The 19,003-nt window shown below is 45.6% G+C and overlaps 2 protein-coding genes across 3 annotated transcripts in view; both read left to right on the forward strand.

The window, feature by feature from the left end:
- The first annotated feature begins 358 nt into the window (after positions 1–358).
- On the forward strand, positions 359–8,090 carry sf3b2 (splicing factor 3b, subunit 2). The gene is made up of 22 exons (XM_070993697.1): positions 359–529; positions 1,003–1,049; positions 1,243–1,293; positions 1,443–1,673; positions 1,824–1,874; positions 2,135–2,222; positions 2,390–2,484; positions 2,876–2,984; positions 3,152–3,246; positions 3,414–3,623; positions 3,784–3,906; positions 3,993–4,073; positions 4,174–4,401; positions 4,485–4,634; positions 4,792–4,881; positions 5,404–5,511; positions 5,640–5,747; positions 6,046–6,188; positions 6,474–6,575; positions 7,108–7,207; positions 7,309–7,500; positions 7,684–8,090. Exons 1-22 carry the CDS (start codon positions 400–402, stop codon positions 7,753–7,755), a joined length of 2,604 nt encoding a protein of 867 aa, XP_070849798.1. The 5' UTR covers positions 359–399; the 3' UTR covers positions 7,756–8,090.
- A 5,108-nt stretch (positions 8,091–13,198) lies between these two features.
- Positions 13,199–19,003, forward strand: part of LOC139351176 (phosphofurin acidic cluster sorting protein 1-like) — a 50,304-nt gene continuing 44,499 nt past the window's right edge. Inside the window, exon 1 of one of the 2 annotated variants that reach the window (XM_070992934.1) lies at positions 13,199–13,794. In XM_070992934.1, the coding sequence (XP_070849035.1) occupies positions 13,640–13,794 (155 nt within the window). In that variant the 5' untranslated portion in view covers positions 13,199–13,639. The remainder of the gene's footprint in view (positions 13,795–19,003) is intronic. The other variant, XM_070992935.1, reaches the window with a different exon arrangement.

The following is a 19,003-nucleotide window of genomic DNA, read 5'->3' on the forward strand; positions in this document are numbered from 1 at the left end:
CAGCATTATGAGTGCCAACTTTGCAAACTTTAAGTATAATGTGTAGGCTAGATAATACCGCTTTACTTTTACTTTTGAATACAGAACTTTTACTGACAGTGATATTCAGTTGTTTTTTCTCTTACCAAACTTCGATAGTTCAATTATTATAGAAAACGGAATATTTTAAAGTTATTTTACCAACCCGTAAAGAATGATTATGGGGACGACAAGCATCATACAAGCATTAAACACTGACATCTAGAGGCTATAATTAGTAAATGCCATGTTCTCGTTTCGAACCTCATGTCCCAGCAAGCAGTGCGACACGGTTCTTCCCGTCATGCTTTGCACTAGTTACGTCCTGCGTCGCTCGCGTGTCTTCCGCTGCCGCCGTTGTTCCATTGAGAGAAATTCAACATGGCATCCGACGGACCGCCGGGTACCGAGTCCCTCCCGTCCGATTTAGGGAGTGCTATTGCGGCATTGAACACATGGAGTCACCCGGAGCTTCAGTCCAAGCTTGCCGAGCTGGGAGCGCCCACGATGGGTAAGAAAATTCTGGAAAAGACTGAGAGCTCTCTGGAGGAAGGACTGTGTTTAGCTAAGTCAGTTGCTAATGCTAGCTAGCTAAACGCAATGCTTCCGTTGCAATAAGCCAAGGCTAGGCCCGTGGTGTGTTTACACTCTTTGAAACACATATTTGCTATGTGTTCAAGTCAGCAATTTTCTAGTAACGAGCCATGTGTTGAAAGCAGCACCAGAAACATATATCTGGTCCTGTAGTACAGTTGGTAGCCCATGGATTTAATTAGCTTGCGGGCTAACTTCAAAGGGCCATGTAACGTTAAGCGCTAGCTAGCAAACTTCTCTGATAGTCAGTTTAGTGTTGTTGATACAGTGTAGTGAGGCAATCAAACCTTACAACCGTGCAAGTGTCCGTGCAATGTTAAGTCATGACTGTTGATAACGATGGAGTCTATATTTCTTCCTTGTATGAAGTTTGTTTTTTGCCATTGTCAGGTCCCAGAGAGGAGCTGATTGACAGACTGAAGAGCTACATGATGCAGGTAAATGCAACTCCAAAGTCAGTGCCTTTGGTTTTAACCATGTAATAGCATCTCTCATGTAGGAGGAGTTTTCTACCTGTTAGCATTGACATGTTCCACCTTCTCGATGCCATTAAAGAAAAAATGCACATCTAACTTGTTGGATACTGCTGCTGTAAAAGTCTTTCTTTCATTTGTGTGTTTCTCTCTGCAGACTGGGATCCTCCTCAGCAAACCTAATGATGACAAATCAATGGGCTCGCAGGTAAATGACACATGACAAACGGCAAACTTAGCTGAAAATGTGTGAAACCTTTTTTAATGTACATTGCAGTTAACTATTGGTGTGATGTGAAAGCTACATTAGATTCATGTTTTATGAATAAAGGAATTTTCCTCCCCTCTCGTCTGCAGGTGCCAGGTATGCCTCCCATGCCCCCGATGCCCATGCCACCCATGCCCCCTGGTATGGGCATGCTCCAGGCTATGACCATGATGCCTGGAGGCCCCCCTCCACCCAGCATCCATATGGGCATGGAGCCCCCCGGTTTGCCTCCTCCAGGCCTTTCACAGGATGATCAGCTGAAGATGGTGCAGCAGAGAGCGGCCATGGTGTTACAGCAGGAGGAGAGAGCCAAGCAGCAGGTGAGGGTGGATCCACTTGTTGCATTCAGATTTGCCTTTAACAGCATAAACTCAGTCTGTGAGATGGTAAGATAAAGAAAAAAAAAGGTTCTTCAAACATCTTTTCCCCCAAGCAGCAGTTCAGTGCTGAATTGTGTCTTTGTCTCACAGGGTGATCCCCATGTCATGGATGAAAATGATCTTCTGGAGCAGCAAAAGAGGGTGAGATAGCAGACACAGTCCACCTGTTAAATAAAGTCACTTAGCTGTTAAGGATCAGCTTCACCTCAGATTTAAAGATTTTGTGTGTAAAGTTGTCTTCATGCCGCTAAAATCATTCGATTTTTGTACATTACTGCATCAACACGTTAGAAATACTCACTTCATAACAGTTTGGGCATCTTTTTTGTTCTTCCCTGATTCCTTCCCCCCTTTTCTTTGACCATGTGCTTATATCCATCCCCTCTCTTCTTGAACATCAGGCTGCAGTGCTGCTGGAACAGGAGCGTCAGCAGGAGATGGCCAAGATGGGGGGGTCCAGAGCCATCCCCCCTGTCAGCACAATGAGAGGTACGATGGTGATGTAGTGGTCTCTTATTCCTGCTGCATGTACTCTAAGCGAGGGCTTCAGATTTCCTGTGATGTTTTGGGATTTAGCTTTTTATACCTCATGTTTGGTGCATTTGGTCACATCCTAAATAACAAACTTTCATCCCCGGCGACTTGTGTTTTTGCAGGCTTGGATCCTCGCGCGCCGCTGCCTCCTGGCGTCAGTATGATGCCGACCCAGAAACAGAGAGTGCCACCTCCTCCAGGAGAAGACAACAGAGAGGTAAGCAGTGAAAAAAATGTAACGACTTCAGTTTAGTAGTTGTTCTTGAGGAAATTTCAGTTGAGTTTCTTCATTTTTCTTTCCAAAACCTGTTGCCTAATCACACAGACTGTATTTAAAACACAGTACGTGTATTTTTAGAAAGATAAAATGACATAACGGACAAAACATAACTCTTTGCTCCAGGAAATGTAATATTTCCAACAGTTTTTTAAGACCTGCAAGCTTTTTTTACTCTTGTTTGTTGATCTCATTATTCTCCCAATTTAAGCAGAGAGCTTGACTTCAAAATCATCTGTTAAAAATACTTCTAGTTGTGTTGAAAAGGGTGTGATTGTTCTTTCCAGGAAGTTGATTTCTCATTGACCTCTTTTATTTGCTTCTGTTGCAGCCCTGGCAGAGCGACGAGGTCAGCGTCAGCGGCCCCAAGATCCCTCAGGCTCTGGAGAAGATCCTCCAGCTGAAGGAGATCAGACAGGAGCAGCTCACCGACCCCACAGGTCAGTACAGCTGCATTTATATTCCCTTTGACGCTCACTTTGACAGTTCACACTGTGTGTTTTGCTGGAATATTTGGAAAAGAGAGGACACTGGGATGCAGCTGGGATGTTGAAGCATTCGGGTTTCTAATCTGACTCGTCTGCTCCTGTTTTAATCTGCTTTTCAGAAGAGGAAGATGATGACGAGGGCGCAGAGATGAACTCCTCTGCACCAGTCATGTCTGAGACAGAGGACGATGACGGCCAGATATCTAAGAAAGATGTAAGTCTCGTCCCGCGCCGTCTTTTTAATACCAGGCAGTTGTAAGACTTTGTGATTGTGCAGGTGCACAACATGAAGTAAAGCATAAGGAGAAATGTTTCCACATGTTTCTTTAATACATAGTTTGAGCTGTAATGTTTGAATTCAGCAACCAACCCTCCCTTCAGAAAAACCGCAGACGCAGAAACCGCAAGAAGAAGAGCAAGCAGAAGCGAGCCCAGGAGAAGAAGGAGCAGCAGCAGCAGCAGCAGCAGAAGGAGGGCGGCGACAAGGAGAAAGAGAGGGAGTCAGAGGTGGAGATCGAGTACGTCACAGAGGAGCCAGAGATCTACGACCCCAACTTCATCTTCTTCAAGAGGATCTTTGAGGCGTTCAAGGTGACGACAGAGCACTGACCTGCTGTCGGGGTTTCTGCTTTGTTCTTTCAATGTCCCAGAGACAGTTCAGTCAAATACAGGGGATTATTTTCATTGCTCCCGCGTGTATTACGGCTCTGCTTTTATTTTGCTGTAATGCTGTCTGTTTCTTCTCTTCTAGCTGACGGATGACGTGAAGAAAGAGAAGGAGAAGGAGCCCGAGAAGGCCGAGAAGCAGGAGACGGCCGTGCTGCGCAAAAAGGGCTTTGAGGACGAGAAGAAAGACAGCGACGACAGCGATGAGGTTTGACTCCTTCCATCTGTTAGGAAAAAGGACCAGAAAGAGCTAAATCCTGTTGGTTAACATATAAAACACTTCTTTATGTACAGGAAATCAGACCAGACGCACCAAAACTGTCAAAGAAGAAGCTGAGGAGGATGAACAGGCTGACTGTGGCTGAACTCAAACAGGTAGATTAAGAGTAACGGTTGTAATTATGGTGATTATTAGAGAGGAGTTCCAGCTCTCTATAACCTTTCATCTCCTTTCTCCTCCACCTCTCTGCTGCAGCTGGTGGCTCGTCCAGATGTGGTGGAGATGCATGACGTGACGGCCCAGGAGCCCAAGCTGCTGGTCCACCTGAAGGCCACCAGGAACACGGTGCCGGTGCCCCGCCATTGGTGCTTCAAAAGGAAGTATCTGCAGGGCAAGAGAGGCATAGAGAAACCTCCGTTTGAGCTGCCTGAGTTCATCAAGAAGACGGGGATCCAGGAGATGAGGGAGGCCCTGCAGGAGAAGGTGGGTCACCGGGCCGACGTTCGCTCAGTTCAGGAGGAGCTCTGAAATTCAAACGTAGCTTCTGCTCTTCTCTCCGTTCACAGGAGGACGCAAAAACCATGAAAACCAAAATGAGGGAGAAGGTTCGACCCAAGATGGGAAAGATCGACATCGACTACCAGAAGCTCCACGACGCCTTCTTCAAATGGCAGATCAAGCCCAAACTCACCATCCACGGAGACCTGTACTACGAGGTAGAGGAGCTCTGACAATTCAACCATTTCTTACAGTGAAAGCATCTTCATATCCAGTGAGGAGGAGATGTTGAATCTCAAAGCCTCTGTTAACTTGTCATTTTTCCACTGCAGCCCACCAAGTGACCCTCTGTGTGTGTTTTCTGTGTCTCTGCAGGGGAAAGAGTTTGAGACTCGCCTGAAGGAGAAGAAGCCGGGCGATCTGTCGGATGAGCTGCGCATCGCTCTAGGCATGCCCGTCGGACCTGTAAGGGCCACCATCCTTTCTGTTCCCTGTGAATTCACTGAGCAGATTTGACCATATACAGAACATCCTCAGCAGTATGAGGCTCCAGTTGTGCCAAGAATGTGCTGTGGACAGTGTATCTGTACATGTCTGCTCTAGTTGCCTGTCTTATTATGTTGTTATCCCTTCTGTCTTCATCATCCAGTTGTGTCTGCCTCCTTGCTGCTGCTGTAAGATGAGAAGAAACTTGTATTATTATTATTCCGTAAGCACAGCAACAGGCTCAGGAACACAGCAGCTGGGATAATGACAGTCATAAAAAGATATACCTGTGCTGCTTTTCTTTGTTTTGTAAACGTCAGCTGCAGGCAGCAGCGGTCGACGCGGATAAATGAACGTGTTTTTAGCTCTAATAACCCCTCAGAGATTTAACCCACAAAGGATTCAGATAGAACAGCTTCTGCTTCCACGGCTTCAGAACATGTGTTGAGGAAACAGTCAGGGTCGGCGAGCTCACGCTGCCTGTGTGTCTGTCTTCTCCAGAACGCCCACAAGGTGCCTCCCCCCTGGCTGATAGCCATGCAGAGGTACGGCCCCCCTCCCTCCTACCCCAATCTAAAGATCCCTGGGCTGAACTCCCCCATCCCTGAGGTAAGACACCTTCTCCCACTGCAGACGTTTTTTTTCCCTGTACAATAAAACAACAAACCACTGATGAGTGTGTCCGTATGTTTAATTTTTCTGCTTCTTCGTCATCCTCTTGTTCGTCTGCCTGACAGAACTGTACGTTTGGTTACCACGCCGGAGGCTGGGGGAAGCCGCCAGTCGATGAGATGGGCAAACCTCTGTACGGCGATGTGTTCGGGACCAACGCTGCAGACTTCCAGGTACACACACACACACCCACACACACATAGATCAGAATTAAAATGCTGTAAGTCGTTGAACATCAGCAGTGCAAATATTTGACCAGCAGAGTCTTCGTCCACTATTGATCCTGATAAAAATGTTTCCATCCTGCTGATATATTCTGCCCAGTGTAGGACAGTTTTTAATGTCCATCATACATTTTGTCCATACTGTCCTCCCGAGTCTGCTAACAGCTGATGTGGCGTCTTAATGACATCATATACACTCGTGGAACAGACTTATGGGACTGTGTGATGTGTTCTTGTTTATGATCAGGCCAAAGCGGAGGAGGAGGAGGTGGATCACACACCGTGGGGAGAGCTGGAGCCTTCGGACGAGGAGTCATCAGAGGAAGAGGAGGAGGAGGAGAGTGACGAGGAGAAACCGGACGAAACTGGATTCTTCACTCCAGCAGACAGGTACCCGATGTGCACATTAGTGGACAAAACGTGTGAATGTTGCAGAGGCTCAAAACAAGACATCACAGTCTTTGCAATGAGCCGCGGGGCTAAACGTCGCTTCTTATCACTTTTACTGAGCGAGTGTTTGACTTATCTGTGATGATCTGCTGTGTCCGCGTGTCCTTTCTGTGTACGCACAGACACCGTTTCTGCTTCTGTGTTCACATTACATAACATTCATGTAAGCGCTCGTGGAGATGGACACGCATGGATAAACTCTGCATGTCATGTCGTGTGTTTCAGCGGTTTGATCACCCCCGGAGGCTTCTCATCGGTGCCCGCCGGCATGGAGACCCCGGAGCTGATTGAGCTGAGGAAGAAGAAAATCGAGGAGGCCATGGATGGGTGAGTGTCGCTCTGTCGCAGCAGTGTTGCTGCTTCAATCGCCCATTTTCTCCCTCAGCAGGGCTCCTGCTGTTTTAGTGCACCGCATGCTGGAGGAGCTAGGGAGCGTCTGACATTACATTGTCAGTTAACGGCTCATTGGAGGAGCTGAGAATATGAAAAACATTTATTTCCATAAACATGTCTTTAAATAAATGCTGCCACATTGAATTGGATAAATTAAATAAATATCAGGGTTTGACAAAGTCTTGAATGTTTGGAAAATGCAGTTTTCGAGGTTGGAAACATGCTTGAGTTTCAACGTAACTTGTTTGGTTTTACTTGCCAAAAGTCTTTGCACCCACTTTAAGTCTTCATACGTCATTGGATCAAAATCATAAAAGTCACTGTTGTTTTAAGAAGTATTATTGTTCCAAAGTATTTTGTATGGTCATAAGTTAACAGCCGATGTCAGAGCTGGAAGTGACCATCAGGAGGGGATAGATCATGAGTAATATGAGCTAAAACCCTCTGTCGTTTGTTGTGTTCATAGAAATGAGACGCCTCAGCTGTTCACGGTGCTCCCAGAGAGACGAACTGGCCCCGTAGGAGCAGCCATGATGGCCTCAACACACATCTACGACATGTCAGGGGTAAGACGACTCTGTGTGAGCTTGAGATGAGATGTCTGAGTGTGTGTAGCCGTGCCTTAAATCTCTTCCCTCCTCGTGTTTTCCTTCTCCGCGGTCTCCAGGCCATGGCGGGTCGTAAGGCGGGTGGAGGTCAGGAGTCACAGGGCGTAGAGGTGGCCCTGGCTCCGGAGGAGCTGGAGCTGGACCCCATGGCCATGACGCAGAAGTACGAGGAGCACGTCAGAGAGCAGCAGGCCCAGGTGGAGAAGGAGGACTTCAGCGACATGGTGGCTGAGCACGCTGCCAAACAGAAGGTACAGAGACGCTGAATCAGTATTATTAAAGTTAACGTCCTTCGTCATGTAAATAAATGTACAACTACGGTTGTAGGCTGTTGATGCAATGTGGTTTACAGTCATTTTGCTTCTCCCGTTTTGTCACATTTGATCATTAAGAGCCTCTCTTTCTCCCCTCTCTGCTCGCTCGTCACCGTACAGCAAAAAAAGAGGAAGGCCCAGCCGCAGGACACGCGAGGCGGCGCCAAGAAATACAAAGAGTTCAAGTTCTAGAGCAGAGACGCCGAGACGAAGCGCTGCGAGAGAGTGAGCCACAACAGGAAATGAAAGAGGAAGAGCCGTACTCAGATTTTAACTTTGGAGGATGCAGACTACAACACCAATCATCTGTTAGACCAGTAGCAGTAAACACACGCGTTTGTTCCTTTTTTAAAACTATGAATAGACGATTCTTTTTGACGCATCTCATGTAATCCATGTCACATGACAGCGGTGACGTGTATTTTCTCTCTTTGACTCTATTTGTCATGTCTTGGTTGTTTTTTCATGTAGCCATATCCTGTTTTCTGTTTTTTGTAAATAAATGAAGCGACGACGAATTCACAGCTGCTGCCGCCATGTTTCCATTTCGTCTGTGTGTGGGCAGTTCGTGTAAATGTTACAGGAGATAATGAGATGGTAAAATGCAAAGTGTTTGCCCAGCCTGTAGGCTGAAAGGAGGAACATGAGCACCTTATTTCCTTGTACACGGCACATTTAGGACACTGAAGTATGTTCTGTCGTAAAACTTTGGGGAGTTTGTGGGGTTAAATCACACAAAGGGGTTTTTGTCATATGATTACACACATATCACACACAGTAGAGGTTGTAAGGCTGATGCTTATCAAGGCTACTGAATTTTAATAAATATTTGAAAAAAATATATAAGCTAGCTGAACTCTAGAGGCTGGATGTGGCTAGTCTATATGTTCTTAAAATTGATAAATAGTCATATTTGCTTTCTTCTCTAGAGTTAGAAGATTTTTTTTCCACACATGTCTGGATGCTTTACACTACAGGTCGTCCAGCAGCCACTTAGCTTATTTTAATTTATCTTATTTTAGCTAATGTAGCCGCTCGACCTATACCGGAAGCGGAAATCGTTTGGTTTTTTTTCTACATATGCGCAAAAATGCGGTCCTGCGATGGGAAATGGCTAACCAGGCTCTGTCTAAAAGTAATAAAATCCGCCTAGCAACACTTCTAAAGCTTACTAATTAATAGGTTAAACTGTGTTTGTTTGCTACGCCAAAAACGTTATTAAAAAGTGTTTTACAAGGGATGTGGCCCGGACTATTTCTTGGCTGGGACCAATAACTTCCCGGATTCTCAGCTGGTTGCCTGGTAACTGCTCCGAGTCAAGACCGTCCCACCATACCCACTAAAACCATAATGCCAAATATATATGAAACATATATAATTGCCTTTAACACTTACACAGATTAATGTGAGCATTGACAGAACAAGTTTTTTTTTTTCTGTTATTTATTTTTATAAAGCGACAAGAGTTATTTCCTGTTTACCTGCTTTTTGCCCCCGCAAACGCTAATGTCATTATACTGAAACCAAGATGTCAGGGGGATTACTACATGCACAAGGGACTGAAGGGGTAATACCTTACACTTTCCAGTAATGACTCATTAATACTCGGAAACATGCAGCCTTTGCTGCTGTATTGCAATGCAACAAGCTGCAGTTCACGTTTGTGCGGCTGGGGGGCAGTAAAGGACCCCGAACGTGACAGTCACCTGATCGCCTGGGAAGCACAGTGACCTACATAACTGCTGCAGCCGCATGCTGTCTCGGTCACTGGCACACGCGCTCACACACCCAGCGAGCAGCCGTCTGCTCAAAATCAAAGGCTGTTCCCGTCTTTAAAATACATATGCTGCCAACGTTACAGAGCTGTTTGGTGATTTTTCTAGGTATTATTATACCTTTACATCATTATTTCACAGTAACACCTTTGCGGTTCGGCCATGCGCCCATTCTGGAATAAATGACATCATCTCCTGGCATGTAAGCATGTCTTACATGTGTTTGCCAGCACTCTCAGTGGTTCAGTGTGGGAGACAGACTGTGATGATACTGCCCACAGAGCTTCATCATCCACCCATCCATCCACCCAAAAACAAAACCATGAAGAGCACAATGTTTGTTCTCAAATATGAGGATTTGAAGCTTTTATTTGTTTGATATGAGGAACTGAATATTTTATAGGAATAATGATTAGAAATTATATTCAAAAATTGAGTATTTTCCATATATTATAATGCAGCTGGGAGCTGGTTAAACCCAGGCATAATGTCAAAGAATCCATAACTATGCTATTGCAAATACTGTATATGCTGCACCATACTTTGTAAATGCAAAGCCACAGTGGATCTCTGTGTGTGGGGTTAGTTGTGTTACATAAGAGACGGTGTAAACTTAATTGATTTTGACATTGGCTTTGGAGCCTGTGCAGTGTCACTTGATGACCTGGCAGATTTAGGGCGCTGCTGTGTAAAAAGTAACCCGGGATTATCTCGTGACCATGCTTTAATCTGCTTGATTCTAATCTCTTTATCAATGGCAGGGGACAAGCGTGTTAAAAAGAGCAGGGGGTTTGCACTCCCTTTAAGTCATCCGGCTGATTATCTACAGCGAGGGACCGAGAACAGGCCCGGGCGTCCAGACGGGTTCCAGCTCATTAGTGAACCAGCTGATTTTACCCACCGCCACACCTTCAATCTGAGAGCTAGCTCGCCACTGAACTCCGCTTTTGTTTGCCTGGCTGGAATGAAAACCAAACCTTCTTCTCTGGTCTGGGACCAGAATCTGAGTACGTGGGTTTGAAGTTTGAACCTGCGGTCTACAGGCCGTGAAACACACTTACCATCTATAAAACACTGGCTGCACACCATTAACAACACAGAACTGCTGGCAAGTGCAAATGTAGATCCCTGCTGTGAATAAATTGGCCTAACCAGCCAGTTTATCGCCTACACATATACACTAATTTATCACGTGTAAGCGATGTAAGTAATGCCGCCTTTAAAAGAGGACACTAGATTTAGCACTGCACTCTAATGGCATGACAAATTCAAATTAATGCCGCAGATCCACAATGCAACTCAACAGCCGACAGTTCAGCTTGAGATTATGGTGTGTTAGTCTAAAGTAGCCTCCCAACGCTAGACTAAAGTAGAGATTAGGAGCAGGCTGGGTCTGCTAAGATTGCTTCATTCAGACAAACACACAAGAATGCGACAACACAAGGGCATGACTGCTGCACAGACCGAATAAACCAGAGGAAGGAGGGAGGGCTGCAGTGTTCAGTTTTTTATGCTTGAGTTTCTATTTAACATAGCAACACATGCATGAATCTGATCCCACATCAGCACAGGTTGAGACCGAGTGTGGACATTATGAGATCAGCAATGACCTTGTTATATCAGGAAGGAAAGAGGCCAAGATGGTGTGAGCCCTCCAACCGTTTATTGAAGTTAAAACAACTGGCTTTTCTAATTTTCTGCTTCATTCGCGTGATGCATTTTGTTGCACGGTGTGCTAATGCTACATTTTTTAGTGCAGATATACAATGTTCAGGAAGGCAAGCAGCTTATACAGAAAGTCTTCCAGAGACAATACTCAGGATTTCATCAGTATTCAGTGTAATGCATCTCTTTTGCATTAGTTATAAGTAGATGCAGCTTCACTGCTGTCAATTTCCTCAATGTCCCATGATGCCTTCCTGAAGATCTGAATTATAAAGATGTAGGTTATTTTAGTCATTTTTCGTAGTCGCGGATGTTTTGCATCAAAAATGGAGCAGCACGGTGCTGTTTCATGCTGCAGTGCTGGAGTGAGAAAACCGTTCAAGTGACGTCTTAATGGATTTGATGGAGACAAACATGCAGGATAAAAGTTAAAGAGGAAACACTGTATAAACACACAACAACATCGGCTGTTCGCCGTCTGTTACATCATCACTTCCAGGGGTCACTGCAGTCGCACACGTCTGAAAACCATCCGCCAACACGTCAAGCACATAATGTGGTTGATGATCTTCGATGACTGCTGCGATAATCTGCCTATAGAGAAACGTCGAGCCGATGGCAGCCAGGCCCGCTGTGACGCCGGTGGAGTGATTAGGTCACCTTCTGATTCACATTCAGTTCCAGAGATCGTAATCATAGCCAAGCCTTTGTCACCTGAGCGTGCAAACACTACACCCGTTTCATGCTGCACTCACAGGCAGCCAAACACATGGAGAGCTGCAGCATGGTGTTTGCATCACAGGGGGAAGTGTTGCTTCCCGTTGGTGATTATAAGGTAAACAGAAGTGGGAAAAAACATGGCAGACGAGACTTTAAACTGCATTTTACCTCACAACCTGCCACTAAAAAAGGAAGCAAAAGTCTTTCCTGGACATGAAAAGCTGGACTTTCCCTCTTCTTGTCTGGTTGTCATACATGACAGTTCAGGGTAAGAGTCCAGATGTTCATACCATGAAATGAGAGGGAGCTCAATATGAAGGCTGGAACCGGTTTTACACCTTTGTATATTTGCCTGCTTGCAACAGCCGAGGGAAGGCGTGTGTGTGTGTGTGTGTGTGTGTGTGTGTGTGTGTGTGTGAGTGATGTGAGCTTGCACGTGTGTATGACTAATGGGAATCTTTTCAGCAACACCTGAGACTCCAGCCCGTGTGTCATACGGGTCTAAAATACAACAATGCACAAATTCACCCACATTGATCCTCAGTGAAACATGGGAATATGTTTTCCTGTAGAGGGAGAGTTTGATGCAAACACAAACTCACTGTCATACAAAGTGTAACTGCAGGAAGCAGTTCACAGTGAAGCAGTGAATGATGGGCCAATATCGGCACTGGGGTTGGTGGAAATAAATGTCACTGTAAGGAGGGATAGGTGTTGTTTCACTTTGCACAACCACACTGATCAACTGGCTAAGTGATGGGGTCAAAGGTCAAAAGGCAACTCTTGCTTTCTCTTTTATTTTCAAATTCAAAGAGGCCTTGTATTTGCATGGTCATAGTTAGGTTAGGTTAGTACAGAGGATGTACTGCACCATGCATGTACTGTAAATGTGGTTTATACTATATATATATATATATATATATATATATATATATATATATATATATATATGCAGTATACTATGCAGCAGAGTATAACATAAGGAAAACATTTATACTAAGACTAATAATACCAATAATAATGCAACGAATAATAAATCTATTTAACAATATTTAATATTTTTAACAATGTAGTATTTATAAATAATAATATTACTATTATTATAATTTTTATTGTATAAAAATATCAAACTATTTTATGAAACTGAATATTAAGTATACAAATTAAAATTAAACAATAATGAAATACACTTAATGAGTAACATAATAAAAAAATATTGAAATAATATTAATAAATAATCTGTCTGTTTTAAAGCACTTCCAGCCTACATGTGGTATTACTACAACCTCAAAAAAATATATGTATACTAATACACTTATCGTAGTAGAAGCAGTACATGTATATATAGCACAGTACATTTAAGAAACATGACACATATGGAAAGCCAGGGTTTAAAAAAACACATAAACATGAGCGCAGCACGCTATTGGCCAGCCTCGCTCTCTCGTGCTCTCTCTCCCTCGCGCTCGCTCTCTCGTGCTTTTACGTCCTCTAACTGAAGAGGCGTAGCTCGCTGGTTTCTGCTCATTGTGCTGCTCCGGCGAGAGAAATTTCCGCTTCCTCCACCGATAAACACCAACCAGCGCACACCGGGAAGACACGAAGTTGAGGCGGAGGGGGTAGCGAGAGGACACACGGACGGACGCGGTGTTTTACCGCCTGTCTTCGGGTACAAACCCCGACGACTGCAATGTGTTCAGTACCGGGCGGCGAATAGCACAAAACGGATCAACTTTCCGGTTGCGTTGTACGCGGGAGCGTTTTACGCATTTGCACCACCAGGAGCCTGAAAAAATAAGCTAAAGGAAGGAGGAGGAAAAAAGGACAACACACACACACACACACACGGAGAAGACAGGCTACTACGGGTTTTCCTCCCGTCGGCTCCGTCTGAAAGCCCGTTCTCAGCCTCCAGGATGTCGGAGCGAGGAGGGCTCCCGCGGACTGGGGGCGTCCCTTCGCCGCACATGCAGCCCTCCAAGCCGGTCAGCATCACCTCCAACCGGCCGGTCCACATGAACCTGTACGCTACCTGGGAGGTGGACCGCTCCTCGCCCAGCTGCGTGCCGAGGTATGTGACGGGGGCCACGGCGAAAAAGGGTGCATGACTTATCGTTTTGTGGGTGGTTGTGAATGGGAAATGACCCAATCAGTGTATTTACAATGGGGATTTTTTTTTTAAACAAACACCCATGAGTGCCTCTTTGGAAAGATTATGACCTCGCGTGAGAGGATGATTGCTGTTAACGTGACATTAACACACGGAAATTACGCATTAAAGGCAATAATTAGAAATATATTTGCTCTAATTGGGATATTTACCCGATGTGACCCTTTATGGCACCTCCAGGGCCCTTTACGGTCCTTAGACCCCAGTTTGACTACCCCATTTCACCCAGCTGCCACCATCCTGATGTTACAGATAACCCCAGCATGCCGTCTGGTTATCTTTTATACTCATAAAGATTATTTGTGTCGGGGCAGCTGCAGCATTTCCCAGAGAGCTTCAGGTCGCTCTCACCTGATCGATGCGGACGGACAGTGATGAAGCATTGGGTTGCAGACTGTCACTGCAACTGTAGGAGGGCATTTTGTTTCCATATGCCATACAGGTGTAACATCAGGCGCTGTGATTTATCGGCTTGTCGAGGAAGAGGTGACACTGCAGGCAGAAGTGAGTCATTTTTGATCAGGTGTTTTGCTCATGTTCCTTGACGTGTGTGATCACAGCAGGCTGTGATGCAATGAGTGTTGTGTACCTGAGCGCTCATGTAGACAATGCAGCAAGGGCACAGCAGGCGAGACACCTTATCCACCTTGGCTTAGCCCTAAACAAAGACTCTCAAGTAGGCTCCTTTGTTCGACTGTAAAGGGATTCAGCCGCGATGGTTTCATCTGCGCGACAAGAAGCGTATTGGATGTGATGTCTGTCTCCAGCTCAGGTCGTCCTGCTTGTATTTACGATGCCCGAGTAATAACTGAAGTCATGAGTTTAGATTCAAGGTCAAAGGTTAAGTGGCGTGACCGAGGTGCCGCTCATGTGATTCACAGCCCCGGCTTGAGTTGAAGATGGATCGTGTTAGAGGAAGAGGAGCGTGTGAAGGGAAATCGCAGTTTTCACCTGTTAAACCAGGCTTGTGAATCTGCAGCCTCTCAGCAACATGCACGAAATGTGAAGTTCTCCCTTAATTTTTATCGTTTTTTTCTAGTCAAATGACTGAACGACGGCCTTCCTTATGAGCTCAGATGTTTAGGTTACTGAAAGCAATTAGTGGGAATAAAGCATGCTGGTGAAAGCATCATACAAAGCTCGCATGCTGACATCTTAATCCTGCTTTCTAAAATGCTTCGGGGCTTTTCTGGGTTAGAAGCAAAGCCTCAAGGGTACATTTTGCTTCTTAACACACATTGCTTTTTGGCGGCGTGCGTCTGTGTGTGTGCTTGTGAATAAACAATACAGTCCTGGATCTATATTTTGGAACAGCTCACATGAATAAAACATCCATTGTTAGCCTACATTTGAGATATCTTTCCTCCTGACCTTTCCTTTGAGATGCGGATTATTACCCTCTTTGTGTTCGCGAGCCGATTTTGAATATTTTGTGCTTCCAAATGTGATTGTAGATGTTTTTAGGACCCTTTTTTCCAGCGGCCGTCACGGTCCGTCAAATGTCTTCGATTTCACTGCGGTTGCAGCAGCAGAGACAGACTCGAGGAGCCAGAAAAAGGGGGATGGAGAGAGGATGAGGCCGGGAGACGGGAGAAGAAGCGGTGGCTCTGTCATCTACATTTAAATAGGATTTCTCACAGACACAGGCAGGAGGAGTGTACTCAGAAACGGTTGTGACAGCTAATCTGTGGCTTCCAGAGCTCCAAGAAACTGCGTCTAACAACAGACTGAAATTCAGCTGCGATGATGTTTTGCAGTCAGCTCAGTATAGTCTGTTTGCCTCTTGCTTAATCTTTGTTGTTGCAAGAAGGACTCTGAACTCCCGCCCCCCTCCAGCTGAGGTGTTGCTGCTCTAACCTCTTCCTGTCTACCCAAAATGCCACTTGGTATGCTGTTTATGTGGCGCTTGTGTCAGGACTGTTTGTTTTTGTGGCGTTTTTGGTCATATTCAGCGGGGAGTAACAGGAAATATTCAAGAGTGAGAGATGATATCGCGCTTGAGCCTTCGTGAGTTCAGTGTCTCGGTATCAGAGCAACCAGGATACTACGAATATTTGTCCTGAAGGGCACAGAAGCTGAAATCAGCTCCACCCTTCCTCGTGTCCATCAGCGCGGTGTGAGTGCCTCTGAGGTCATGTCTGAGTTCAGCCTTCCTGACCTCCGGTTCTATTCTTTACTACAGAGGAATAAATCATTTCACTGGCTCCAGACCAGCTCTTGCAGCGTGCTGTAGTTGGTGATTCCTCTCTCCGCTGTCTCTTCTGGGTTCTGCAGTGTCATCAACACACACACACATACGGGTGCTTGGCACTATCCTCTCTGCTCGCTTCACTGCTTCTTCTGCCTCACCTCGGGGGATGAAACCTTCATTTTCTGGCAGCCAAATAATCCCACTGATGAGTACAGTATCTGCTCTCCCAGGCTCCAAAGCCTCACCTCAGTCTTATCGAGGCTGTAGTGAATAAAGATGAGCAGCTCTCAGGTGTATTTAGTGTTGCTGTCGGGTAGAATGTCGACGGTGCCCGTCAGCGTTCGCACCACAAATGGTTCGGATTCCAGCATCCAGCATAGTTTAGTTAAGGCCTCCCTGTGCAGCTACTCTGCTTCAGGTATTCCAGGAATGGGCCCTGTCACAGAGCTCATCGCCTTGCATTGTTAAAGGTCTCCTCAAAGAGCTGAGTGGAAAGTCCCTTGACTCAGGTCCATAGATGGATGCCGGGCTTCAGTGTGGCTTTCAAGCCACGAGTGAGTCTTTTTTCCTCAGAGAAACCACAGATCCACAGGAAGGATTTTGGAAACGGGGTAACATTTGGACCACAGACGAGGAAACGTTTAACCGTTTTGACTTGTGAGTCCTTAAAATGAATCTTAGTCTCCGCCCTGACACATTTAACATGTTCCATTACTCCGTTACTCAGTCCAGCTCCGTTAGAGGTGCCTTTAAACACCTCCTAATCCTCCGCACCCATACTTCCTGTCTCCTTCCTAACACGTCCAGAAGTAGAAAACAAGACAATCAAGCAGCCCTATAATTTGGAGGTCTTTATTTAGCAGCTAGCTTAGCGTCTGTGCCTGCAGACAGCTCTCCCGTTGCACACCTCCAGCTTTGAATGTGGCCATAACAAGCCAAGGGGGCTTTTACCTCAGGCTGCTAGCTAGCATGTCCAGTCTGTCCACTGAATGCAGACAAACCAAACTGATATCAAGCGTTCATCTAACTCCCAGTTAGTCTTGCATAGCCAGACTGGCTGAGCCAATTATTGTTCTGGTGTGGAGGGAAAAATGCTCTGGCTTGTTTGTATTTCGGCGAGGGTGCACTGCAAAATAGTGCCAGTGGGGACTTGTTTTGGTGCAACATTTGCATGTTGGGAGGCGAGAGTTAAACATGAAACAACAATAAAATGGCTAAATCCCCGAAAAAGTAACAGCTTGTTTATGTGTTAGCGGTGAGGTTAGGTTTAGGCTAACTTGCCATTTTTAGCATAGATCAACATGTAGGTTCCTCGCAGAGGTTGTTGGAGGGTGGTGGTGGTGTTGTTTCCTGTAGTGACGGGGATTTTGAAAACGGTAACACGCAGATAGCGGAAGGGCCTGCCAGGCTTATACCCACAGTCATCTGGTGAGTCAGACCAACTCCCAGTAAGACGGCTCACAAATCAGCCTTGAAATGTCAAAGTCACAGAGCGTCACTGCCGTTAGTAACACCTGATTTTCAGATTATAGTACCTGACGCAAACCTTTTCACATACTTCACAGAGCAGCTGACTCAGATTTCCACAGTGGAATATGTTTGTCAGGAGCCCTCCAAGTGTTCACTTCATGCATCCTAAAATGTTTGTAATTTGGCAATTTAATCCAGTTCTGCTCTTGAGCTCTTTGTATGTTCCTCCATCAGCTGAAAGACGGATGATTTAGAGTTAAAAACAAACAAATAAAAGCGAACAGCAGGGTCATTGCATTAAAAATAAATGCTTATCTACTCACCTGGTAATGAATACTGTTTGCATGAAGAAGCGCGCTGCAGAAATGCAGGATGTTCTGAATTATACATCGTGCATTTGTTAGACTCCTCTGCTAATTGCCCTGCAACACAGCGGGACGACCCTTGTCCCTGGAGCGTTAGCGTTACATTAGCCGCCGTGGCCCCTGAACCCAGGGCTGCTGAACTCGCAAATGGAAAGAAATGGACAGAGCGCCAACATCGCCGTCGCACACATGCACGCACACACGGACGGGCTGTAGCGTTCATTAAGAGGCTTTGGTTTTACTGTGCTGCTCGTTCTTCCGCGCAGCTGAGTGGCCGAGAGGTCTGAAGTTTCCGCCGCGCCTCAGAGATGAAGGGAGATAAGTGTAAAGTGCAAACCCCCTCCTCCACCTCCTCAGCCTCCTCCTGACTTTCCATGATTATTTACTGTCTGTGATAGTAGCTGTCCAGCGAGAAATGGGAGATGATGGCGTTCATGGCCGTTAATGCCTTTAATGGTCTGTGTACCCAGTGGCTTCAGAAAGTTAAAGGAATGGATTTTATTCGTGTTACTCATAGAAATTACAATGCAGCTGAAATGGCCAAGCAGTAAAATCTCCGTAGTGAAGGGAGTCATGTTTTCTCAGCAGCTTGAAGGCTGTAAAAAAAGCTGCAGTGAAACCTCTCACCCAGCTTTAAAAAGCTGCTAACCCACTCAAAGAATTTCACTGGTGTGCCTCTCAGCGCCGTGATGGCCAAACAGCGGCATAAACGCTCTTTATAGATCTACCTAAGAATAGAATTAGCAGGATAACAGGGTCAGCTTGGAGGCTTGAAAATGAGTCAAAACACGCTAAATTCCATCATGTAATCTCGTCGTAAAGAAAAAGGCTTTCAGTTGTAAAAGTTGATATTTGGCTGTGATTACAAAATGGACATGAGTCACATGCGTGAAATGAAATCTAGCTCAAGCCAAAAAGAGGGAATTATTCAGCAGCAGCCGCCTGGTAATGATGGTGGAACCGCTTTGGATTTGGTGAGCAGACGCCACCACTGCGAATAACATATCAGTTAGGAATCATTCATTTGATGTCGCGCTGAGAGACGCCGTTTCCTCCGTTCTCACTCGTATCAGCAGAGAGTCTT

Source organism: Chaetodon trifascialis, chromosome 23 (genome assembly GCF_039877785.1).
Source record: "Chaetodon trifascialis isolate fChaTrf1 chromosome 23, fChaTrf1.hap1, whole genome shotgun sequence".
Lineage (NCBI taxonomy): Eukaryota > Metazoa > Chordata > Actinopteri > Chaetodontiformes > Chaetodontidae > Chaetodon > Chaetodon trifascialis.